Source organism: Prionailurus bengalensis, chromosome B2 (genome assembly GCF_016509475.1).
Source record: "Prionailurus bengalensis isolate Pbe53 chromosome B2, Fcat_Pben_1.1_paternal_pri, whole genome shotgun sequence".
Classification (NCBI taxonomy): domain Eukaryota; kingdom Metazoa; phylum Chordata; class Mammalia; order Carnivora; family Felidae; genus Prionailurus; species Prionailurus bengalensis.
Window position 1 is genome coordinate 35352570 of NC_057349.1, and position 26723 is coordinate 35379292.

At 46.9% G+C, this 26723-nt stretch overlaps 1 protein-coding gene across 1 annotated transcript in view; it reads left to right on the forward strand.

Moving 5' to 3' along the window:
- TBC1D22B (TBC1 domain family member 22B) overlaps positions 1 to 26723 on the forward strand; it is an 80505-nt gene that overhangs the window by 38959 nt on the left and 14823 nt on the right. The window contains exons 8-12 of the mRNA XM_043591280.1: positions 595 to 709; positions 18172 to 18278; positions 18602 to 18677; positions 21016 to 21143; positions 21428 to 21523. Coding sequence (XP_043447215.1) covers positions 595 to 709; positions 18172 to 18278; positions 18602 to 18677; positions 21016 to 21143; positions 21428 to 21523 — 522 coding nt within the window. The remainder of the gene's footprint in view (positions 1 to 594; positions 710 to 18171; positions 18279 to 18601; positions 18678 to 21015; positions 21144 to 21427; positions 21524 to 26723) is intronic.

Sequence of the window (26723 nt, forward strand, 5' to 3'; positions counted from 1 at the left end):
AATCGTTATCTACAAATGAGAGTGGGGTGGCCTGGGTTAGGGACATCGATAAACAGACCTTTTCCTAAGCCCTTTGTGTCCCTGCCCTTCCCATTTTCCTCATTTTATTTTATTTTTTAACATCCATTTATTTTAGAGAGAGAGAGAGAGAGCGCGCGCATGTGCACAAGTGGGGGAGGGGCAGAGAGAGAGGGAGACACAGAACCCGTAGCAGGCTTTAGGCTCTGAGCTGTCAGCACAGAACCCGACATGGGACTCGAACCCCCAAACCGTGAGATCATGACCTGGGCTGAAATCAGATGCTTAACTGACTGAGCCCCCCAACCCCCCCTCCCCTGTTTTCCCCATTTTATATCACAGTGGCTGGATACTGAAAAGAGAAACAAAGGCAAGAACTGTCTATGTACCCCTGCTTAAAAACAACCAGCATCTTAGAAACTTTCTGCATTTATAAACTTCCTTTGTTCCAGAGTAGCTTTAGAATTTTCCTAAAAATTTGGCAGCATCCCTGGGGCAAATTGTGACATAGGTAAATGGAGGGAGGGAGGGTATCCCTATGATTTAACAGTCCTGTCTTCTCTCTCCTTTTCCTAGATCTTCGAAAGAATTCTATTTATTTGGGCCATCCGACACCCTGCCAGTGGGTACGTCCAGGGAATTAATGACCTGGTCACTCCGTTCTTTGTCGTCTTCCTCTCAGAATATGTGGGTAAGAAGCCTGAGTACCAAGCTGAACAAACTATTGCTCTTTCTTATCTGCGGTCTGTTTGTTTCTCCCAAGAGTGCAGCCAGTAGGCAAGTCTTGCTAAAAAGAGGTAGTGGCCTTCGAATACACAGCTAAACCTGTCTGACAGCAGAAGCAGCCTGGAATTTATCTCTCGAGATGGCCACAGACGTCACCCAAAAAGGACCCACTTGGTCCCAGAATGACCAAATGGATACCTTTTTTGCTCTACCGTAAGCAGATGGTTTGATGCTTTATTTGAGGTCCTTTTAGGATTATTTTGAACTCGTCTCAGACACAGGCCCTCATCCGTGGAAGCTGGAGTTTTAGATTGTACACCAGGCCTCCACACTCCAGTTCACATGCTGTATGTTGGCAGCATGAAACAAAATCAGAATCGAGCGCACGTTGGAGGTCCTGGAACAGGCCGAGGAGAGCTGCAGGACCTTGATTTCTCCCCTCCTCCTGCTCCTCTAATCCCACTGGGTTCTTGTCACTTTGGATAGGGTGATTGGATACCGTGGTGGCAGTTAGGTTTTCTTACAGCTCCAGCCTCCTCCTCTGGCCAGGCCTGAATTGGGCAGAGTCTTTTTTTTTTTTTTTTTTTTTTTTTATTAAAAAAAATTTTTTTTAATGTTTTTATTTATTTTTGAGACAGAGAGAGACAGAGCATAAGCAGGGGAGGGGCAGAGAGAGAGGGAGACACAGAATCCGAAGCAGGCTCCAGGCTCTGAGCTGTCAGCACAGAGCCTGACGCGGGGCTCGAACTCACGAACGGTGAGATCATGACCTGAGCTGAAGTCGGACGCTTAACTGACTGAGCCACCCAGGCGCCCCTGGGCAGAGTCTTTAAAGGGGTTGAGGATCCTCCCCTTCTCCTTTTGATTTCTTTATCCGCTTGTGCTTAGAGACTCCCAAGAAAACCCATGTGTCATGTGTGTTCGCTCAGGCAGTTAAGGAGAAGCTCATGTGGAAATCAGAATGTTGGAGGGGGTCTCAGAACATCATCCATCTATCCTCTCATTTCACCAATGGGTTGTGAGATGCCCTGTCTCCTTGTTGGTGGCAGAGCAAAGACTAGAAGCCTTTCTGTAGGCGCTGGAGGTGGTGGGTTATTGCGGGTGTTGGAGGAAGCCGGTGTGGGAGAGGAAGAGGGTAATGAGAAGTAGACCAGAGTGGAGCCCCTCGGAGGGTAAGGGCATGAAACTATCTCACTCGATCCATCCCATTCATTGTTTTCTCATAGGGCTCAATGGATGGTGTTTTGGTCTTTTATGAGGCAGTTTCCGAAAAGTAAGATGACTAAATGACACCATCCCCCATTCCCTTTAGTGGCAGCAAGCTGAACAGGACCGGGAGTAAGGTCTCTCTTGCCCACTCTATCAGGGGGTCCTAAGCAAAAGAAAGATTAGTTAAAATGTAGCTACGAAAAGCAGATAGGTAATGCTTTTGCTAGAGGACTTTTCATTTTCCCTTTCACATTAATGGGTCAGCTTTCGGAGGCAGCTTAATTCTGTGTGTTTAACTTTATTAAGAGCAGTGCAGCTGATCTGTTGGGATTTGGGGGTTGCTTCCTTGCAATAGTACTCTTCTAAAACACTATTAAAGGATGAGCCTAGGAAGGTAGTAATCCGTTCCCTAATCTACATTTGAAGTGTAAATGCTGGCATGGAATCTCGGTAACAGTATCATGCCAGTTACAAATAACCCTCAGCAGCTGCAGTCTCTAATTGGATATTTAATTATCTCGTTAGCTGCCATTTATATTGTATGCCAGATTTTCCTTTCCTTTCTGTAGGCACAGCTCTGTTGGTCCCACCAAGCCCTGTGCCTTTCTTTGATAGATATGCCAGCATTCTGATCTTGGTATTGGCAGCCGCACCTGCTGACCCACGGCGTTTATGCAGTAAAGCGTGGGCTTCTCCACCCTTCCTTGGAGGCAGTCTTGGCAAGGCCATGCCCAGTTTTACTGCTGCAACAGACTTCAGAAAGGTCTTGGTGCCTCCTCCTAGACTGAGGAAGGTGGGGCCCATTCTTTTTTTTTTTTTTTTTTTTTTATGAAAACTTTTGTTAGGTTAAGTTTCAAACAGATGTAAAAGTAGAAAAAATAATGCCATAAATCTCCATATAGCTCTCACCCAGCTTTCCCAGCCAGGCTTGTTTTATCTATCCCTCTATCCGTTCTCTTCATCCTTTCCTCTTTGTGAATTATTGGGAAGCAATTAGACATCATATCATTTCATCCATAGATATTTCTATGTGTAGCTCTAGAGGAGTGTGATTAAAGAAACTCACAGCCGTCATGCAGTTATTACATCTAAAAAGTTGTAATAGCTCTGTAGTATAATCTCATATATAATCAACATACACGTTTTTCTGATTCTTGTAAATATATTTAATAGTTTGTTTGAATCGGGGTACAGATTGGGTCCACACATTCTAATTGGTGGATGTGTCTCTTAAATCTCTCTTATTCCATCAGTTCCCATCCCTCTTTTTTTCCTTAGGAGTTTGTAGCTTTAGTCCTTGTTTTTCTGGTTTTCAGCTTAGGGCTTTACCACGGCAACCAGGGATAACACCCTGATTCTTACAGCACTTTACCATTTTGCAAAGCACTGTGGCCTACCAGATTTCATTTAGTAGGCCCCAGTATCTCTTTAAGGTAGATGCACAACTCACTTTACAGGGAGAAATCCCAGGCTCGAGGATTTAATAAGCTTTCCAGACTCAGACCTAGGTCTTTTGACCTTAATACCTGTCCTCTTAATATGACTTGCTGCTGTTTCAACTTAGATCCCTGTTTTCAGACTTCTAATGGCTCCCTCTACTCCATTCTCTGTTCCAAAGCAGGCAGTATGTTTCTTACTGCTCCTTGCCTTAAAAAAAAAAAAAAAAAAATTGCAGTACAAAGTACATACTCATTGGAAAAAATCAAAACAGTATAGAAATGCTGTTACCTCCCTTACCTCCCACCCTGATCTGGTGTATATTCTTCTAGACCTTTCCCTGTGTGTACTGCACATACTATTTTTCTTTATTGTGTTGAGAAAAAAATGGATTTAAACTATTCATACTTTTCTTTCTTTTAAAGATTTTATTTGGGGGGGAGGGGCGCTTGGCTGGCTCAACGATAGAGTGTATGACTCTTGGTCTTAGGGTCAGGAGTTTGGGCCCCGTGTTGGGCATGGAGCCTACTTAAAATTTAAAAAAAATTGTTTGTAAAGATTTTAAGTAATCTCTACACCCAGTGGGCTCGAACTCACAGCCCTGCGATCAAGAGTCGCATGCTCTACCAACTGAGCCAGCCCAGTGCTTCAACTATCCGTAGTTTTCTTTTCTTTTTTTATTTTTTATTTAAAAAAATATTTTTTAATATTTATTTATTTTTGAGAGAGCGAAAGAGAGAAACAAAGCATGACCAGGAAAGAGGCAGAGAGAGAGGGGGAAGAGAATCCGAAGCAGGCTCCAGGCTCTGAGCTGTCAGTACAGAGCCCAATGCGGGGCTCAGACTCACAAACTGCAAGATCATGACCTGAGCTGAAGCTGGACGCTTAACCAGCTAAGCCACCCAGGTGCCCAACTATCCATAGTTTTCTATATCTTGTTTGTCTTCATTAAAAAAAAAAAAAAAAAAAAATCACGGCCAGCTTTCCAAGTCTGGACATACAGATCTACCTCATCATTTTCAGCAATGACATTTGTTCCCCTAATAAGGCTTTACTACAGTTTGTTTATTTAACGATTCCTCTATTGAAGGACATTTAAGTTGTCTACAGTTTTTAGCTAGTATAAGTAATATTGTACCTATTTTGAATATCCTTATATATATTTTCTTGTGCATTTGTGTTAAACTACGTATTTCTCCTGGGGTGCCTGGCTGGCTCAGTTAGATGAGCGTGCAGTTCTTTATCTCAGGATTATGAGTTCCAGCTCCACGTTGGATATAGAGATTACTTAAAAATCTTAAAAATAAATAAATAGACAAGCAAAAAACAAACCTTATTTCTCTGAAAGAGAGCCCCAGAAGTGAAATTGCTAGTCCTAAGAGCATGCCAAATAGGTACTTCTTTTTTTTATTTTTTACTTATTTATTTTTAATATTTACTTATTTTTGAGAGACAGAGAGAGCATGAGGCGGGGAGGGGCAGAGAGCAGAGACACAGAATCGGAAGCAGGCTCCAGGCCCCGAGCTGTCAGCACAGAGCCCAACCAACGTGGGGCTTGAACTCACGAACTGTGAGATCATGACCTGAGCTGAAATTGGATGCTTAACCAACTGGGCCACCCAGGTGTCCCTAGGTACTTTTAAATTACACGTCTAAATTCTAAGTTTGTACCAGTTTATACTCCAGCCACTAGCGTGGGGGGTGCACTTTTCTTCATATCCTTAGCAGAACTAGATATCCTAATCCAATTCTATTTCACCAATCTGGCAAATAAACCATGGTTTGTCTTCGTTTTTGTTCCGCTTGTTCGTGAGTGAGGTTGTTTATCTTTCCTTCTGTGTACATATTAGCATTTGTTTCTTGGGGATCTGCTTGTTCAGATCCTTTGCCACTTTTTCCTGTTGGATTGTTGGTCTTGTTGTGTAAAAACTTTTTGTAGATTAGATATATTCCTCCTTTACCTGGTACGTGTTAAAAATAGTAGGCTATACCACACAAAATTGCTAATATTCAACCATTTTTGACCCCCCACTGCCAGATGAGAATTTTATATGGTTCAGCCTAATATTGTTTTTCTCCCAGACTATCATTTGTCTTTTAACTTTGTTGATTGTGTCTCCTTATATAGAACATCCTGATTTTTATGTAGTCAAATCTGCCCATTTGACAGGTGTTTATTGAGCTCCTGCTGCCTGCCAGGGGATAGAGAGGCTAAAATGACAGAGGTGGGCCCTGCCCTCTAGTGGAGGGGCTCGCAAACAACAAGTAAACCAGTCCTGGCAAATGGTGCTGAGGTCGCCAAGGAGACCACTCCTCCTTCATGGTTTAGGGGTTTGGTATCTTGCTTAGGAAATCTTTCCTTCCTCACCTCAAAATTATGAAAATACTCTCTCCTGTTTTCTTCTAATACTCTTGTGGGTTTGTTTTTACATTTAGCTCTTTAAATTTCATTATTAATTTGTTTTCCTGAATGGTGAGGATTGAGATTAAAGTTCCTGTGCAACTGAATGGTTCATTGTTTCAAACACCATTTATAAATAATGCATCCTTTCTTCACTGGTGTGAAATCCCTCTTGGTAATACAACATAAATTCCTTTATTTACATGGCTCTCCTTCTTTATTCTGTTCCACTTATTTCCATTTCGATGCCAACAGCACACAGTTGGGGTTTTGAGCTTTGCAGTGTGTTTTGTCATTATTCCAGGGCCAGTCCCTTTCACCATCTTTCTTAAAAACTTGGTTTGGCTCTTCTTCCATGTGAACTTTAATTTATTTTTATGTTTCTACCTTCCTTTCTAAATTTTATTTTAATGTTTATTATTTTTAAAAAACGTTTATTTATTTTTGAGACACAGAGAGCGCGAGAGCAGGGGAGGAGCAGAGAGAGAAAGGGAGAGAGAGAATCCCAAGCAGGCTCCGTGATGTCGGCACAGAGCCTGATATGGGGCTCGATCTCATGAACCATGAGATCATGACCTGAGCCGAAACCAAGAACGGGACATTCCATCAACTGAGCCACCCGGGTGCCCCTCTAAATTTTATTTTAAATTCCAGTATAGGGTCGCCTGGGTGGCTCAGTCGGTTAAGCATCTGACTTCGGCTCAGGTCATGATCTCGCGATTTGTGAGTTTGAGGCCCATGGCGGGCTCTGCGCTGACCGCTCAGAGCCTGGAGCCTCCTTCGGATTCTGTGTCTCCCCCTCTCTCTGCCCCTCCCATGCTCATGCTCTGCCTCTCTCTGTCTCTCAATCATAAATAAATGTTAAAAAATACATTAAAAAATTCCAGTATAGGTAACAGTTGTATTAGTTTCAGGTGTACAATGTAGTGATTCAACACTTCCACACAACACCTGGTACTCATCGTGACAAGTGCTCCCTTAATCCCCGTCACCTGTCTCGCCCATCCTCCCCACCATGTCTCCTCTGGTAACCATCAGTTTGTTCTCTACAGTTAAGAGTCTGTTTCTTGGTTTGCCTTTCTCTCTTTTTTTCCCTTTGCTCATTTGTTTTGTTTCTTAAATTCCACGTACGAGTGAAATCATACAGTGTTTGTTTTTTCCTGACTGACTTATTTCCCTTAGCATAATCGCACTCTAGCTCCATCCGTGTCATTGCATATGGCAAGATTTCATTCTTTTTTTTTTTATGGCTGAATAATATTCCATTGTGTGTATACACCACTTCTTTATTCATTCATCAGTTGATGGACACTTGGGCTTCCATATCTTGGCTATTGTAAATAATGCTGCTATAAACATGATGATGCACGTATCCCTTTGAATTAGCGTTTTTGTATTTTTTTGGTGAATACCGAGTAGTCCAATTGCTGGATCATAGGGTGGTTCTATTTTTCACCTTCTGGGGAACCTTCATACTGTCTTCCACGGTGGCTGCACCAGTTTGCGTCCCCGCCAACAGAGTGCGAGGGTTCCTTTTTCTCCACATCCTCGCCGACACTTGCTGTCTGTTGTGTTTTCGGTTTTAGCCATCCTGACAGGTGTGAGGTGGTATCTCATTGCAGTTTTGATTTGCATTTTCCTGGTGGTGAATGATGTAGAGCATTTTTCATGTGTTTATTGGCCTTTTGGATGTCTTCTTTGGTGAAATGTCCGCTCATTTCTTCTGTCCACTACGTGAACTTTAGAATCAACCTGCCAAATTCAGGCAGTGGGAACCTTTTAGAATCTTTACTGGAGTTACAGTGAGTTTAGAAATTAAGTTTTGTGGGCTTTTTTATTGTAGTGGCTTTATTGAGATGTAATTCATATACCATACAATTCACCCACCAAAATGTGCAGTTCAGTAGTTTTTAGTATACGGAGTCGTGTAACCATCACTACAATCAATTGAGAACATTTTCTTAACCCCCCAAAAGACAGCCTGTGTCCCTTAGCCATCACCCTCAAGCTTCTCATCCCCTCTACCCCTAATTAGTTACTAATCGACTTTCTGTCTTTATGGGTTTGCCTTTTCTGGACATTTCATGTAGATGGAATCTTACAGTGTGTGGTCTTTTGTGCCTAGTTTCTTTCACTTAGCATGTTTTCGAGATTCATCCATGTTGTAGCATCTGTCTGTACTTCATTCTTTTTTTTGGTCAAATACAAATATCCATTGTGTGGATATACCACGTTTTATTTATGTATTCACCAGTTGATGGATATAAGTTACGTTTTAAAGAAATGGGGCATTCAGACTTCTCCCCAGCCTCAAGGTCGTCTTGAACAGAGATACAATATTGTTTATGACCTTTAAGAATAATTCTTGGGGAGCCTGGCTGGCTCAGTCAGTAGAGCAAGTGACTCTTTGGGGTGGTGAGTTCAAGCCCCACGTTGGGCATAGAGCTTATATTAAAAAAAAGGGGGGGGGGCCTGGGTGGCTCGGTCAGTTAAGCGTCCGACTTCGGCTCAGGTCATGATCTCACAGTCCGTGAGTTCGAGCCCCGCGTCGGGCTCTATGCTGACCGCTCAGAGCCTGGAGCCTGTTTCAGATTTTGTGTCTCCCTCTCTCTCTGTCCCTCCCCTGTTCATATTCTGTCTCTCTCTGTCTCAAAAATAAATAAACATTAAAAAATTAAAAAAAAGAATAATTCTCTTGTTTAGGTAATAATGCTTCTTTCCTCCCCTTCTCTAATGGTGTTGTATCCTAATAAGGCAGCTACTGTAAAAGTCTTTTGCTCTGACACCCCTGCTTCAGGAGGCCTCAGGTATCTTTCACCTGTGGGATAAGCCAGACTCTTGCCTTTGTCATCCTGGGCAGGTGCCACCAGGCAGCCTTGGCCCACTGCCCCATCTCCCTGAACCATAGCTTGAAGGGTCTGCTCTATCAGAGCCTCTCTCCTTTCTCGTCCCCTATTTGCACTGTACCACCTCCGTCATGTCTATAAAGTAGCACCTGAGCTTGCTTCATGCTATGTCATGTTTGTTGTAAAAAGAGTTAAAAACAGAGATCCAGTGACTCCCTCTGAGTCGATAGAGAAGCTGTCTATAGCTAGCCTGGCCCCCACGCAACTTCTTTATCTGCTGAAGACAGCTGCTCGCATAGAAGCTTATCTCTGGATAAGCCAGCTGTGTCTGGGCCCAGGGTGACAGTGCTAAAGGAGATCTAGTCTCTGGCCTGTGATCCCTGAGACTGCAGAATACCTGTAAACTCTCATCCACAAGAACGTTTGCGCTTACACAGTATTATTGATCTAGCCCCAAACGTATTAAGGTCCACCATACCTGATAGTGTGGTCCTCATCAAAACAAACTGCTTATTGGCAACTTTTGAGTGATGCCTATGAAAAAATCCTGTAGAAGAGCTGAGCTCATGACCCGTCTTGTTTCCAAAGGCAGAGTGGTATCTATCTGGTGGTTTCCATCGGTACAAAATGAAACCCTCAGTATCGAATAGCTCTCCCTCTTCTCGTCTGCATGAAGCAGCATAGTAGGATTTTCATTTCAAGCTCTACTTGAAGCGTGATGTTTTCAGAAGCGTCATGGCGATGGAACTGCCAGAAGGGAAGTCTTTCCCAGACCTCTGACTTACAAGTCCAGGCCCCTGTGTGACATTTCCACTTGGATGCGTCGTAGATGATCAGTTAGGGCTAGCTTGGCTACGTGTGACTGGGAACCCCAAATAATAGGATCTTAAGCAAGACAGAAAAGCTTATTTAATTTCTCTCATATAAAAAGACGAGAGGTCGGGTGCCTGGGTGGCTCAGTCGGTTGAGCGTCCGGCTTCGGCTCAGTTCGTGATCTCACAGTTTGTGGGTTCGAGCCCCGCATTGGGCTCTATGCTGACAGTGTAGAGCCTGGAGCTCGCTTTGAATTCTGTGTCTCCCTCTGTCTCTGCTTCCCTTGCTCATGCTCTGTCTCTCTCTCTCCTTCAAAAATAAATAAAAACATTTAAAAAAATTAAAAAAAAAAAAAAAAAAAGACAGGTAAGTAGTCCAGGGCTTGTATCTTAGGGCTTAGCCTGCCCTAAGATATCAGGGACCCAGGCTCCTCACTCTTGTTCTTCCGTTTTCAGCATGTGGTTTCTTCTTGTGATCCAAGATAGCTACTTGTGCTCCAGCCATCACGTCTGTATTCCATCCAGTACGGAGAAGGAAGGGAAGAAAGGAATACTCTTTCCATTTAAGGACACTTCCCAAAGTTGTATATGGTGCTTAGGTTTGAATCTCTTTTGTCTACACTTAGTCATGTGAGCATAGCTGGCTAGAAAACAGTCTATATCCCAGTGGCCAGTACTCTTTAGGGGTCCCTTCACCAAGATGTAAAAGGGAACAGTTATTTGGGGACAGCCTGCAATTTTTGCTACCCCTAGGCTCCTCACATTCCGTGTTTTACCGACTCCTTCTCTCCCCGGACCCAGCCACTCTTTTCTCACAGTTGGCAGAGTTTTTTGACTCTTCAGTCAGAAATGCTAAGAATTGTGCGTGAGTCTCACCCTTCTATATCTAATCATTTACAAGCCTCTGATGATTTTATGTCCTAAACGTTTCTTGCATGTGCCTTGCTCTCTGTTCTTCTGTGACTGCCCTGGGTCAGACCTGGGTTGCTGAAATGGCCACGTGTGTTTCCCCTTCTCGGCTTTTATCCCCTTTCAAGTGCATCTTATACACCATTCAAATACAGACTTGCCCATGCGGCTCCTCTACTTAAAGCTCTCCAGTAACATCCCCTCACGTACAGGTTCAAATGTGTCCAGGTTGCCTAGCTTGTGCAAGGTCCTGTGGGATCTGCTCCCTCCCACACCCCCTAAACTCAGCCGCCCCAAATTGACATTTTTAATCTAAAGCCTGTCCTGCACCATGTCCTTCTTCTCCCCTGGGCTAATCTTTGTGCCTCCTTTACAAAGGAAGCCTGCCCTCACCCTCGCCGTGCCCCCGCCCCCACAACAGTGCTGTGTCCCTAACCCCCGTCCGTTTCTTCTATAGCACTTCATCATGCCGGTTGTTGTTTGTATTGTCCTCCTGCCCTCTGCCACCAGATTATATGATTCTTTAAGACTAGAGGCTATTTTCAATATCTTCGATTCCTAGTGCTTTCATTTTGATGTCCGAAATAGGCACTCCATACATGTCTAGGTAAATGAGAGAATGAAGAGTTCACGATTAACTTTGTAAGATATTTAGGAATTAGTATGGCGTTGCTAGGATTGGCCGCCAGGGGGCAGTGAATTACAATATTTTGATACTGTGCTGAATTAGCCAGAAGTTTTATCTCTTCTAAGAGATGGAGACAGGAGTAGCACTACTCAGCGAGTATTCATTGAGCATCTGTACTGTGCCGGGCACTGCTCTGGGCACTAGGGATTCAAACATAAGTAAATAAAGTAGAGAAAAAGCACAGTCTTTTACTGCTAGGTATTTATTCAAGGAAAATGAAAGCTTACAGTATCCAAAAGACTGTACAAGAATATTCATAGCAACTATATTCATATAGACAAAAATTGGAAGCAACCCAAATATCTGTTAACAGGAAAATTCAGTGGATTAGTATTTAGCAATAAAAAGAATGAACTATCAATAAATACAACAACATGGAAGAAACCATCCCCAAACCACTGTGTTGAACAAGTCAGATACCAAAAAAGGACACATTGTATCATTCCATGTAAATGGGGTTCAAAAATAATCCATGGCAGTAGAAATCAAAGCAGTGGTTGACCATGGTGGGAGATTGGGAAGAGACATAAGGAAATTTCTGGGGTGCTGGAAATATTCTCTATTTGGACCGAGATCTTTAAAAAAATTTTTAGTGTTTGTTTAATTTTTAGAGAGAGAGAGAGAGAGAGTGTGTGTGTGTGAGTGGGGGAGGGGCAGAGAGAGAGGGAGGCACAGAATCTGAAGCAGGATCCAGTCTCTGAGCTGTCAGCACAGAGCCCAATTCAGGGCTCAAACCCACAAACTGTGAGATCATGACCTGAGCTGAAGTTGGATGCTTAACTGACTGGGCCATCCAGGTGCCCAAGGACTGAGGCATCTTTTACACAGATGTATACGTGGGTCGAGACAGAACTGTGCACTTATGTGTCGTCTACTGTAAGTAAATCATACATAAAGATGGGGTGCCTGGGTGGCTCAGTCGGTTGAGCGTCTGACTTCGGCTCAGGTCATGATCTCACAGTTTGTGCGTTCAAGCCCCACATTGGGCTCTGTGCTGGCAGCTCCGAGCCCGGAGCCTGCTTCAGGTTCTGTGTCTCCCTCTCTCTCTGACCCTCCCCTGCTCACACTCTGTCTCTGTCTCTCTCTGTCTCTCTCTCTCTCAAAAATGAAAAAAACATTAAAAAAAAAATTTTTTTTTTTTAAAGAGTCCTATGCTTGGTCGTCTGAGCCACCTAGGTGCCCTGATGTTGAATTTTTTAGTGCCCACCGTCTTTGGATGCTTTCCTCAAGGTGCCTCCTGGCCCTGTCTTCCTGGATGAAGCAGCCTTGTACATGATAGGCGGTCGAGGAATACTTGAGGCTCTTCCCGGCCACACACACGTATGTGGGTGTAGCCCCGCCAGAGTGTTGAGCTGAGCCACCTCCAGCTGACACTTGAGAGCAGTGTGTGCATTTGGTGGGACGTCCAGTGCTGGATTTCCTCTCATGTCCAAGGGCAGGTTGTGGCTTATCGCCTCGGGAACCTTGAGACCTAGCCTGCTCTCTCGCGGGCGGTGAGCTGAGTGGCACGTGCTTGCTTGCTCGCTCTGTCTGCCTGGCATCTGACCCAGGAATCAGCGAGCAATGGTAACAGAGGAGAGATGGTGACAGCTAACATACTCGAGGCGTTTGAGCCCAGATGAAGAGCCTCAGAGCAGCTGACGTGGGGGGCCCTGGACTCCCCAAGCCTGTTCGCATCCACAGTGTCTTGGGGACATGCTGCCTGTCTCTGTGGGTGATCTTTGGACAGGTCCTAGAAGGCTAGGTGTTTGCTGGACCTGACCCTTCTTTGGCCCATTAACCCAAATACGTAGTCTGGGTTTATGTAGTCTGGGCTCCCACAGCCAGTGCCAAGAGGCTGGGGTAACCCCGAGTCAGTAACGTTTGCTAAGTAAACGTTGTACTTTCCTGTAGAAAGTAGAAAAAATGGGGTGGTATGTTGATTTTTAAAACTAATTTTAACCAGGGTCTCATGATGCACGTGTGCTCAGGCTGCTCCACGCTAAGAAGTGAACAGCCAGAGATCGTGTGTCGTTCCGAGTTAACAGTTACCTTTTAGTCACTGCACCGTCAGGCACAGTGTCAGGAAGGGCTCGCTGGTCAGCTGCTTCCCCGCATCTCTGAGACAGCACGCTGCCTCTCTCACGGTCTGCGGCGTGGTCCTCACGAACCAGAATCGACTCCCTGCGGGTCTCTGCTCTGTCGGAGCCTCAGAAGAAGTCTTCCGTCTGACCTCCTCCTTGCAGGAGACCAATTCTCTTTACCCTCCTTGCTCTGCCAGGTCGTCTGACCCTCCAGGAATTAGCCGGGAGCCCCTCCACCCTCCCCGTACTAGGGTTTGCAGTGACATCCTCACCTTGGCTGCTGCCATCGTGTACCTGCCTGAAAATGCCAGATGAATAGTGCCCAGTAATACGTTTATGTCGCACTTTGAACCACTTAAAAATAATTACGTGCAAGCGACACCTTGAATCCCTTGACGCTTTTCTTAAAGCGGTGTTTTTCTGGATGTAGTATGTACGTTCTTATTTTATGAGCTGCTTTAGATGGGTGACCAAAATTTTATTTTTCCCTTTCCTCAGTTTACTTTTGTGTTCAGAAAATATTATGTAAGGTATTCATATGTGTCTAGTTTTAAAACTATAAAGACAGGAATCAGGCAAACCAAAGGCTTTAGGAAGTAGAAAGGCTATCTGCAGTCCGATGCCTTGAATCTTCTCCTGCCCACCAGTCGGGCCGAATCGTTCTGCCCCAACAGATCACAGAATCTAGAAATTGCCCTGCAATCGCAGATGGCTCCTGGGAAATGCCTAGAGCGGCAAAGAGACGAGTTACTCTTGTCAGTTTAAGCACAACTAGTTCTTCCCAAAGCTGTCTTTGAGTATTTGAGGCATACACGAGCCCGATGTCGGGCCCAGGACTTGGGGTTCTCAGAAAAATAAACACTCGACCAGAGTCACCGCTCAAGTACGTTTTATCAGCTAATAAATGGACATGCTCTCGTCGAGCCCAGAGTGGGCAATTTGATTCTTATCAAGAGCTTTTGGGTTTCCTCTTTTTGGATGCTTTGCCTTTTAAAATAGCCAGAAAATATCCTTCAGATCTCATCGCCTCCAGTCGGAGTCCTGGCTGTTGTACGCTCTGTAATGACAACCAGAGACGCTGCCCCCATTCGAGACTACATTGCTGGCATGGGTTCCCGTTCCAGCTTCAATTATATGTTGAATTTTCTCAAGTGGAATGTTTAATGATCCTCCTGAACAGACTGTTTATGCTGAATGAAGCTCTTCAGAGAGCATTTGGGCCTTCCTTTCTCTGCTGCTTTTTTGCTGGTGCACTCAGCTCACAGTTTTTGACTGAATGTGTGAATTTTATCCTCCCAGCAGGCAGAACACTAGAACAAAACTCTCCTCCCACTCCCTGAAAGGCTGGTGAACTGTCCCACCGTCTGTGAAAACAAAGGTCTAATGCGCAGGCCAGGCACACGGGGAGACAGAGCCCCTGACTCGAGGCCCCCAAAGAGGGCTCAGCATCTTGTCTGTTGGTCCCTCTGCTCCTGGACAGCTAATGGTTTGGAATCGGTTCAGCTCCTGAGAGTGGCATCTTGCCGACTTAAGACCTTACGTTGTTAGATTTTTCCTCCTTTAGACCAAATGGGGGAAACGGAAGGCTTTGAAAATTAGCTAATCTTTAAGGTACATATTGGAGTTTGGTTAGGGGTGGCTGCGAATAACAGAGATCCAAAATAACAGAGGCTCCCAAGAGATGGAAGTTTGCTTGGGCCTCTTTTAATAACGATAATACCAGCTAACATTTATGTCACGCTTCTCGTGCCAGGCACTGTTGTTAGCACATTTCATGTGTTAATCCTTGCAGTATCCTGTGACACTGGTAGGGTATTACCACCTTAACAGAGAAGGAATCGAGGCACCAAAGTAAAGTCCTTCCCCAAAGCCACACACCTAGCGAGTGACGGAGCCAGGACTTGAGTCTGGCTCCAGAGTCGGTACTCTCAGCCACGTGCCGTTCAGTCTGACAAAAACGCCACAGGCTGCCAGGGCTGATACGGTAGCTGTGCTCCCCGTTCTCGGGGACCCAGGCTCTTTTCCCCCCGTTGCTACTCTGCGGTGGATAGTTCCCACTCCCGGTTACATTTCCACTGTGGTGTTCTGGAACTGCAGAGTGCCCCGGTTGGAGAGGACTCCTCGAATGATCATGGAGTTCTGGATCCTCATTTGGGAAATGCGTGGGAGTGGCAGGAGTGGTTTCGGTCTTGAGCCTTCCTTGTGGGTCTTACGGTTTTCTTCCAGCCCCGTTCTGAAAGGGGGGCTCCTGCCTAGGACAGTTAGTGTGAGCAGCCGCGCTCGGTCCAGGAGGCGGCACTCTCCTCGTCGCTGCTGGGCTGGCCCCGGGGAGCGCGCTGCCTGTACCTGTGGCTCAGGGCACTTTCTGTACAGGGTCGGAGGGGGTCGTCTCTCAGGGCCTTGTCTGTGGTAGCGGGAGTCGGAGCCACCTGCTATCTGTCCCTAGGGGGGTGGACATGTAAAGTGGTGGAAGGCGTGTGGAGCAGCGAGCTGCGGGTACGGGATGGTCTCAGAAATGTAATAGGAAGCAAAAAGAAAGAGGAAGGTTCTGAACCGGGTCTTAGAGCTCAGTATTCTTTAATAGTATGTATATGGCACATAGTAGGTATTTAAGTTGGTGGGGGGGGATGCTATTTAGAAGGTTGTGTTTTTGTTTTTGTTTTTGTTTTTGTTTTTGTTTTTTTCATATGATTTCTCAAGTGGACCTTTATATGTTATCTGAAGTCTTAGTTTCTGCAAGCTTAGTGTTAGTTTACAAAGCCTTTATTCCTTTTTGGTGATAAAAGACAGGTGTAGTCAATTGTAGCCCTTTCTTTTCTAAAATAATGTACGTTTTTTCCCCCGACTGTAAAAATTATGCTTATTGTAGAAATTTTGAGAAGTCGAGTAAAGCTTAAAGAAAATAAAACTCTTTTATCTCTACTACCTAGGGAATAAACACTGTAAACCTTGTGGTATATTTTGTCTTTCCTCTGTGCTTATATAAGCACACATAAATATTGTATGTAGAGTAGTTGAGAGTATACCATAAATAATTTTGTATCTTGCTCTTTTCCCTTAACACTGTGACACACTTTCCTTTGTCGTTACAAATTCTTGATGAGCTTCATCTGAAATAGACTATATTGTACCCACTGTGTGCCAGGCCCGATAGTTAGCACTTTACATGTATTAATTGTGGCTGTACTTGGAGTTGAGCTTGTAGGTTGTTTCCAGGGTTATAGCTTTTCCTTTTTTCTTTAAAAAAATTTTTTTTAATGTTTATTTATTTTTGAAAGGGAGAGAGACAGCGCGCGAATGGGAGAGGGGCAGAAAGAGCAGGAGACGCGGAATTCGAAGCGGTCTCCAGGCTCTGCTGAACTGTCGGCACAGAGCCCGACTCAGGGCTCGAACTCCCGAACTGTGAGATCGTGACCTGAGCCAAAGTCGGATGCTCAACTGACTGAACCACCCAGGTGCCCCAGGATTATAGCTTTTCTAACAAAGCACCCTAACCCCCTCAAAAGGGTTTTTACAGTCTTTGATGTCCATTAAAAAATGCTGTTTATACAGAATGAAAATCTGAAAATTGTTACATGTTGTCCCAAGGGGGGTTAATTGTAGGTCGTAGTAATAATTCTCATAAATGAAAGGGCTGGATTCTGAATATATGTTGTCAGATGCCTGTGTCTTTGCAGCACATGGGACTGCAGTGAACATCCCGTTTTCAAAATAAGGCTGTGGGTCTAAGGAGAAAAGCCGCCTTTGGCACAGAACTCCAGCCTGAACATTTGCACGTGTGGCCTCTGCCAGGCATGCTGGGGCGTGTGGGTTGAGGTGGCCTGTCATGTTGGCAAGCAGAGCCTTCTTAGTACTCGCACCTCTGTGGCAGGAAGGACACATCCCATGGCCTTTTCCTTCTTCAGGTTTCTAGAGCACTTCTGATGTTCTCCCCACTTGGATCTCAGAGACAGGCTAGTTCTCACTACTATTACTTAGTGTGGGGTTTCCACGAGAAGCTAAAAGAGGTCTCTAAAAGAGGTCCCTGGGTGCCTGGGTGGTTCAGTCGGTTAAGTGTTCAACTTCAGCTCAGGTCATGATCTCATGGTTCCTGAGTTAGAGTCCCACATCTGTGCTGACAGCACAGAGCCTGCTTCAGATTCTCTGTCCCCTTCTCTTTCTGCCCCTCCCCCACTCGCATGCACACATGCACTCTCGCTCTCTCAAAAAGAAAAACAAAAACATTAAAAAAAATAGAATAAATAAAAGAGGTCCCGTGGCTAAAGAAGCCTGGGAAGTCCTGGATAAAAAAGGTTAAATAGATTACTTAAGGCAAAATTTGTTATAATTTCTCAAATCCATTTGTTCGCTATGATCTTTGTGAATCTCCAAGATGAGACTGCCATTTCTCAACCGTACTTGTCTAAGGAACGCCCTTCTTCTGGAGTACCCCATAGGTTTGATGTTTTACGGAACCCAGCTTAGGTCCTACCAGCCTGGTGAAATTAAGTCCCAGAAGCTCCGTCAGGCTCGAGCCATCTGCCTTCACACCCTCATCTTCATTTCTGAGTGGTCTCAGCAGTGGGTCTGTCAGAAAATGGAGATTCTGTCTTTAAAATGAACTATGGGGGGGCCAAAGGAAAAAAAAAAATGAACCACAGGGTCCATCTGATCCCACCTTTCTCAGTCCATGCAGGTGTGCGTATGCTAGACAGGTCACTGAATTTCTGAAATCAAGAATTTTTCCAGACCACCTCCAAGGGTCTGGGTATGTAGCTCACTGAGCATGAGGCCTGAAATATCTTTTCCTAAAGCCCAATGAACGAATACAGCCGAGAAAGATATGTTGGACCCGGTGGACCAGTGTGAGAAGTGGCCTGTTCAGTGTTGTAACGAGATCCTCAAGAGCTCTCCTGGGACCCGCCTGCCCACCTGACCAGGGGAGGAGGACAGGCCCTTACTCCTCGCATCACTTTAGCCTGGCTGTCCCCTGGCCTGAAGGACCCCGTAGAAGATCCCAGTCTCTAGCTTTCTCCATGTTTTAGAGAAGACCTCTGGACTTTCTTCACCTTTTGTTTTACAGAAGAGGACGTGGAGAACTTTGACGTGACCAATTTGTCTCAGGACGTGCTTCGAAGCATTGAAGCCGACAGCTTTTGGTGCATGAGCAAGCTGTTAGATGGGATCCAGGTGAGCTGGCTCTGCCCATGCGGGCTGCCCGGGTCCAGGGGCTCCCTGCAGGCCTTTGAGCTCCTTACTGCTCCTCGGCATCAGCCAGAAGCACCCCCCCCCACCCCCGCCACCGCCCAGCACGGCTCTTCCTCGTTCCTCCACAGCGCAGGGCTCCATCAGGATTTGCCCACCCTCTGCTGTTCTGTAGATTCCTTTGTTCTCCAGAACCCCGGCACCAGCTGTGGAAAACAGCTTGTGCTTTTAAACGTGTTTCAGTGAACTCGAGAGCGGTAGCACGACTTTGGAGTCCCTGTTCATCCCGGGCTCTGTGTCATTTGCAGGATAACTACACCTTTGCACAACCAGGGATCCAGAAGAAGGTCAAGGCGCTGGAAGAGCTCGTCAGCCGGATTGATGGTAGGTTGGAAGAAGAGGGATTCTCTGGTAGCAGCACGGTATGGTTCCGACACAGCCAGTTGTGCTGGTGGGGGCCTCTCCTCTGCCCGCTTCTTTGCCACCACCCTCTCCAGTTCCGTCCGGGCTGTTGGCGCGCCCGCGTCTTTCCACGCGTCGGCAGGAAGGGGAGGCGAGAGGTCTGCGGGCCCCTCGAGTTCTTTTTTCCCCTCTGTTTTTTGTCACCAAGTTCTGTCCATTCTCTTTAGCATCTCTCTTCACATTCACCCTTTTTTTTTCTTTTTTCCAACCCTTCCTCCCTTTTTCTTCTTTTCAAGTTTGCCCTTTCTTCTCCATTTCCCTGGCCACAGCTCTGATCCAGCCATGCCTGGATTTCTGCAGCTTCCTCCTATAAGGACTTGCCTCCTCTGTACTCTTTCCTCTTCCAAACCTTCTGTGATACAACTGCATCTTTCCAGAGCACCATCCTGGTTCCGTCCCTCTCCTGCTCTGAAGCCTCCTGCGGCTGGCTCTCCCTTGCTTCTAGCGTCAAGCTGTCCTCTGACCTTGTCCTTCAGGTGGTGATGTCATTCAGAACTCCTGGGCTTGACGCAGAGTCCTCTAGTCTGGCTGATAGCCGGCAGGCCTTTCCGCAGCTCTCTGCGACTAGTTTGGGCTGGGGTGGGGGTGGGGGGCGGCGGGGGCAAGAAGTGAGACATGACTCTTCCTGGCACAGAAGGTCTCTGAGGGGCGAGAGCCCTCCAGTAATTCCTTGGCTCTGGCTTGGAATCATGGAATGTTAGAACTAAAAGGCAAGCTGGGAAGCCCTGCTCTTGACTGATGAGGAAACTGAGGCCCAGAAAGAGAAAGTCAGAATTAAGTTGCATAAAGATAGCCTAGAACCTCACAGCAAGGCCTTCTGTTAAGTGGGCTCCGTAGCACCATTTACACTGTAGAGCTTTTTTAGGACTCTACCAGACACGACACAACTAATAAACCTCATTTCCTGGCTTTCTGTGTGGATTTTGTGCCTCATCAAGGCATCGCCTTTCACCCCGCCCCCATACAAAAACCGCGTATCTTTCTCTCTCCTTCCCCAGCTTCTCTCTTCTTGAAAACCTTCCCTGGTTTGTGCCACTCACTCCAGCTTCCTTTCATGACAAGATTTCCGTCTTCCTGTCTTGTTTGCTGATTTACGGTTGTTTCCGACACATCGTCCGGAGGCGGTGTTTCCCCCTTCTCGCCCTGACCTAGCCGTGAGCTTCAGCGTGGGCCCGGAGGGCAGAGGGCTGTGGTTTCTGCCACCGTCTGCCCTCTCCTTGTTTTTTCTGCCCTCGCGAATACCTGATAAGTAAAGGCATGGTACTTTAGGATATTGGATTGGTAAATGTATATATCTTTATTGTTTCATTGAATCATAGAAGTAATAGACATTATAAAAATTAAGACAATTCGGAGAAGCACAAAATGAAACGTAAACATCCTCCCCCCTCCTTAAATCCTATTCCCCGGAAATAACTATTGTTATTATTCTTTCAAAAAGTGTATGTCTTACGTTATTTACCACATGCCAGGTGCTGCTGTGAGCACTTTTGTTTTCTCATTTTCTCCTCCCCCGAATCTTCTGAGGTCCGAATAATTATTTGCATTTTCTAGATTAGGAAACTGAGGAGGATAATAATTTTTTTTTTTTTTTTTTAATGCTGTTAAGCACTATTTAAAGGGCTGCCATGTAGAACAGGGATCAGGTTTGTTTGGGGTTGTTCCAGAACACCACACAAACACCAAGGGTGGGAGTCAGGAAGGAGCTAGTTTCTGTTGAATACAGCGAAGCACTTTCTGGCGAATCACTTAATACATCAGTGGGAGAGGCTGCCCTTGATGGAGTCAGTGAACCTCTTTCTCTGGCAGTGTTTAAGTCCCTGCTGGCTGCCATCTGTCAGGGATGCTGAGGAGGAAGTCCTCACTGGCAGGAGGATGGCCAAGGTGACCCCCATGGTTCTGTTCCATTCTGCCTCCTCCTCTGAAGAGTAATGGGGTCAAGCAGCCAAGTGAACCTCACGTCTGCCGCTTTATGGCCAGAGGAGCCCTGTGAAGGAGGAAAGGTACCCAGAGCGTCACCATGGGTGTTAAAATAGTTTTGCCGAGTGTGGGACTGGGTTACCCATGTGGTGTGGCTGTGAGATGGCAGAATCCAACATAAAGGACAGTCGGATGCCAGTTCGGCGCTTCTGTGCCTGTATTCCCCAGGAGAAGGGGGGAGAGGGAGATGGAAACTGCCTTTTTGGCTCATGCGACCCTTTCAGGGTCCAGTCAGTCCCCTAGGTTGTGGTCTTGGGGCCAATGACACTTTCTGTTTCAGAGCAGGTACATAATCACTTCAGGAGGTACGAGGTCGAATACCTACAGTTTGCCTTTCGTTGGATGAACAACCTGCTCATGCGGGAGCTTCCCCTTCGCTGCACCATCCGCCTGTGGGACACATACCAGGTATGAGGGGACCCCTGCCCTCTCCATGCCAGGCTGTCCCTGAGGCCCCCAGCTCCCTGCCCTGGTGGAGAGTAGCTGCTCAGAATCCCCTACCTCCTTTCTATTTCTGTGTCTGCCTTGGCCTCATGGGCAGGGCCTCTACAGAGTCTGTTCAGGCCTCTGTGTGCCCAGCCGTGAAAGGAGTGCCTTGCTGTGCTCCTACCTTGCAGGAGGACCGGGACCGAGAGGACTAGAGCCGGCTCCTTGTCAGGGCCTGGAGACCTAACTGTTCTTTCCCTTCCCAGTCTGAACCGGAAGGGTTCTCCCACTTTCATCTCTACGTGTGTGCAGCCTTCTTGATCAAGTGGAGAAAAGAGATCTTGGATGAGGAGGACTTTCAGGTGAGTGGCCAAGAGCTTAGCCTGGGCTGGGATGAGCATCAGAGCGGGAGCCATTCCGTTAGTGGGGCTGCACAGGGAGAAGGCGTAATGGCGGGTACCTGGCCGAGAGGAGGAAAGGAGACAGGGTGCTCAGAAGGCCGATGGGCCAAGTCAGTGAGCCCCAGAGTTCTTCAGTACAAAAAGGGTTTTAGGGCACCCGGATGGCTCAGTCAGTTAAGCATCTGACTCTTGATCTCAGCTCAGGTCATGATCTCACGGTCCATGGGATCAAGCCTAGAGTTGGGCTCTGTACTGGCGGCACCAAGCCTGCTTGGGATATTCTCTCTCTCTCTCTCTCTCTCTCTCTCTCTCTCAAAATAAATAAATAAGCTTAAAAAATATATATGTATATGTATACATGTATGTATATACATATGTGTGTGTGTATGTGTGTATATATATATATATATATATTTTTTTTTTTTTAATAGGTATTAGTGCTAGAAAGGTTGCAGAGCAGCTAGGCAGGCCTAAGAGATGTCTCATTCATTCATTGACAAGCATTTGCTGAGTGCCTGCCATGTGCTAGGCACTGGTGAAGGCATAGGATATACTGGAAAGCAAAATAGACAGATCCCTGTTCCCATAGAGCTTACATGCTGGTTGGGAAGAGACTTAACAATAAACAAGAGCGTAGGAAATTTTATTTTAAGTAGAGCAGGATAAAGGGATTATTAGGTGGTAGGGAAGAGATAGTTTACAATTTCAAATACAATAGGATAGGCCCACTGAGAAGGAGATGCTTGAGCAAAGGCTCAGGGAAGGTGAGAGAGTGAGTCATGGACATCTGGGGGACGAGTGTCCAAGCAGAGGGAACATTGGGGTTCCCTGGGCTACTTAAGGAATCATGGTGGTGGCCTGGAACAGAGTGGTCCAGGGGAAGAGTAGGAAGAGGTGAGGCCAGAGAAGTCACAAGGGACCTAGGTCACAGAGGACTTCGTAGCCACTGTAAGCTTTGGCTTTTACTCTGAGTGGAAGGGGAGCCATAAGAGGGTCGTAAGCAGAGGAGGGCCGTGATCTGACTTACATTTTCAAAGGATCGCTCTGGCTTCTATGTAGACTGTAGGTGTGGATGAAGGTGGAGGCAGGGAGACTGCCCAGCAGGCTGTTAGAGTCCTCCAGGTGAGACACGAGGATGGCTTGGACCTGGATGGTGGCAGTGGAGGTGTGACAAACGGGCAGATCTTGCTTATATTTTGTGAATAGAGCCAAAACAGGATCTCCTGATGTGTCGAGTGTAGAGTAGGACAGAGAGGGATGAGTCAGGATGACTCAGTTTATGAGAAGGGTCTAGGAGGAACAGGCTTATGGAGGAATTTCAGGAGTTCAGTTTTGGGCATGCCAAATCGGAAGTGCTTTTAGACACCCAAATGGAGATCTGGAGTAGGCAAATAAATCTTAGGAGTCTGGAGCCGGAGAAGGAGAGAGCTTGGACACACGTTTAGGAGCCTTTGGCTAGATGGTCCTTAAAACCAGGACAGTAGATGAGGAGTGAGTGTGGACGGAGGAGGGAAGAGCCCCGGGCCTGAACCCTGGCACACCTTCCCGAGGAGGCTGGTGGGGAGAGGTGGACAGAGCAAAGGAGGCAGAGGGGACGGCCGGGGAGAGTGAGGCATCCGGGAAGCCTTGGCTGGGGAACGTGAAGAAGACTGGAGGGCACACGTTGGGTGGTGGAAAGCCAGGCAGCTGCTCCAGGAGGCCCAGGAAAGGGGGGAATGGGGAATTGGGAGTCGAGGGGACAGATTGCGAGGCTCTGCAGTCCGCAGACACAGAGGCCTGGAGGTTGTTCGGTGGTCGTTATCTCTGGGGGGCAGCGATGGGCTTTTCTTTTTCTGCTTTGCACATTTCTGGACTAAGCAGTTTCCTTTCTCTTTCTTTCTCCCTTTCTTTTTTTAATGGGCATAAAGCTCTTTTAAAAGCGGGGGGTGGGGGGTGGGGAAGCCAAAGAAGGTTGAATGTTCTTCTGAGTTCTAATAACGTAGGTGTTCTCAAGAGCAGCAACATCTCTCTGTGACCCCTGGGCTGGACCTCTCCGTAATTGGTGTTAGGTGGTTAAAGAACGGAAGTCTCTTTAGCAGATAGACGGAAAGACGGGACCCAGCCTGCCCAAGTAAGGGCTTTGGAAGGAAAAGGAGAGAGTGGGCTTCTGTGAGCAGATGCTGGCTGTGGTGCCGGGAGGCTGCGGCAGCTGACCACGAGCCACGGCTTCTGCCAACGAGCGGCATATGCGACGTCCTAGGATGAATGATTACAAGGGGGCCGGATTGGCCGCGTGCTGGGGTGAGCTATCAATTCTGATAATGTGGTTGAGGTGGAGCAGGACATCAAGAGCATGAGGTCTAATTTAGTTACCATGAGCCAGGCTCAGTGGGCCTTGTCATATGTGATAAAAGCGCTTCCCAGATTAGCTCTGAGAGGTGGAGGTGATTCCTGGAATGGCTTTCAGCAATTCACAATCCTGGCAGAACATAGGGCCATAATAGTCTGGGACTTTAAAACTAGAGATGTTCTTCTTTACCGGGTTGCATATTCGATTATCTGGTGGATTTGAGGTCTTTTTTCAGTAACCCACAGGATGACAATGAGGATTTGTGTCTGTTGCTGTATTAACACCTCGATGAGACTACTCGAGGACTGTCACCTCTCTCTTATAGACGAAGTAGAATGGGCAATTAAAGTGGACAGTCCTCAAAGTTCCTCCCAGCCCCACTGTTCCATAATTTTATGGCCAAGAAGAGAAAACCTGTGCCCAGCTGTGTTAAGATCGGTGGGCAGGGTCCCTCAGGAGACAGAAGCGTGGTGCAGGTGCGAGAGCGTTGTGCGAGATTGTGAGCTACTGGCCCGTGACATGTGCAGAGAGAGAAGGCATGCGCAGCCTGACTGCTGAAGGGCCACCTGTGGCTAAGTCGCTGCAGAGGAAGCTCTGTAAATGAACACAGGTACCCCAGAAAGCCACACAGGCCCAGCCTGGATGAGAGAAGTTTGAGGGCTGAACAGCTGCAGCGACTCAAAGAAAAATTAGGCGAAGCCACTGCAGAAATAAAAGAGAGTTGTGGTGGTTTCAGCAGACCGGCCATTGGTCACCCTTAGTGACGGGGAAGAAGAGCCCTCGGTTAGGGGAGCCAGTGGAGGGGCATCAGGGGGAAGCAGAGACCCTCCTTCGAAAGTTGGGGGCTATGTAGAATAGTGCAGTGGTAAAGCCACGGTCTGTGGAGCCAGACTGCCCGGGGTCAGATCCGAGCTCTGCTACCTTTCTAGGTGTGCAGCCAGAAGCAAGTAACTTGGCTCTGTAGGCCTCGGTTTTCTTGCCTGTAAAATGGGGGTGAGTACCTACCTCCAGGGCTACCGTGAGGATTAAATCGTTAATATGTGTGAAGCAGTTAGAATGGTATACGTGGCCTACGGCCTCAGAACAGGGTGCTTCTTATCATTAATATTGTTTCCTGAGATGTACTCCCGAATGTCTGAGAAGCAGTGAAGACAAAGCTTTAGGAACCCAAGTCTCTAAGTGGTGTGTAACTTACCAGAGTAAACCATGATAGGCTAATCGTGGGCGAAGCTGCCAAGCTAGATGGGCAAACAGGACTGGAGAGGGGGTGTCAAAGTTTGCGGGGGTAAAAGGCAGTGTCCCAGCTGTGGCGGAAGCCCCCAGAAGGAAGGGCGCCTGCTTCTCCTTGGCTGAGCAGATATCTGGGCTCATACTGCCTGGGAGAGGGGCCCCAGAACTGACGACAGGAGGATCACTTGAAGATGTTTCCTTCCTGAGGCCTCTGAGCAAGGGAACCTGAGGCAATGTGTGCACAGGTGCTGCAGGGACAGAGTGGCCCGTCCTGTGAGCCTTGGGCCACTTGAAGTGAGAGCTTCTAATAGTGCTGGGCCAAGGCTCTGCCCTGGTCTGAGGGGCCCTCAGCCTGGCCTGGTGTAGTGGAACAATGATGATTATGTTAGGGTGAAGTTTACAACATTGTTTTCATAGGTCCAAATGTCAGATATTGGCAGTTTCATAAGGTTCGACCTAATAATAACTAATTCTTAGCACTTTTAATGTAGCAGGCACTAATCTAAACGCTTATTTGTGTTGGGGCACCTGGGTGGCTCAGTCAGTTAAGTGTCTGACTTTGGCTCAAGTCATGATCTCACAGTTCGTGAATTTGAGCCCCGAATCAGGCTCAGTGCCGATGGTGCAGAGAGCCTGCTTGGGATATTCATTCTCTCTCTCTCTCTCTTCCCCCCTCTCCGCGCCCCCTGCCCCTTCCCTGTGCATGCTCACTCTGCCTCTCTCTCTCTCTCTCTCAAAATAAATATATAAACTTTAAAAAATAAATTAAAAAAGATCTTAAAATAAATAATAAATAAATGGTTATTTGTGTTTAACTCATTTAATCCTTGCAATAGTCCCACAGAGTAGGTCATAATAACTACCCCCATTTTACAAATGAGCAAACTGAGTCACAGCGAGGTTAAGTAACTGGCTCAAGGTCACCCAGGGAGTTAGACACCCAGCATCGTGCCCCACACATGGATTGTGCTCTGTTGCCTCTACCTTGGGGCCTGGCCAGACACCTCCTGGGGCATTTGAGCTGAATTCACATAGCAGTACTCCAGGATCCCGGGCAAGGATCTTCATCCTCCCCCTCCTCCCCCTCCTCCCCCTTTCCCCTCCTCCTTCCAGGGCTTCCTCTGCCCTCTACCACCCCTCACCTTTCATTGATGGTTGCTCACAGGCTTTCTTCTCATGAAGTAAATGTTTAACAAAAGATTGGTTGTTTTAAAACTGAGAAGTCCTCTAAGGTCCTCCTTTTGGTCTATTCTGGCTCCTGGGTTTCTCTCCTTCCGCTGCCAGAAGGGCCTTCAGCCTCCTCATTCCTTTCCATGCCCTCCTTCCCAGGAGGAAACTAAGGCACTTGCCCCTCTGGGAAAGTGGAGTCCGAAAGACCACCACACCTGGAGGCAACAGGGAGTTCTGGGCACTTGTACACGTTGCTGGAGCCCGGTTGGGGGGTGCGGGGGTCTGGGCCTCTGTCTGGGAAGTCCTGGAGCTCTGCCCACGCCCTGAGAGAGCCCCCAGGCTTAGGAGCCACTGGCGCTCTAGGGGCTGAATGTCAGACTCCGGAGGGGCTGGGGAAGAGGGACTCCACTCAAACCAGGTTTTTAAAAAAGT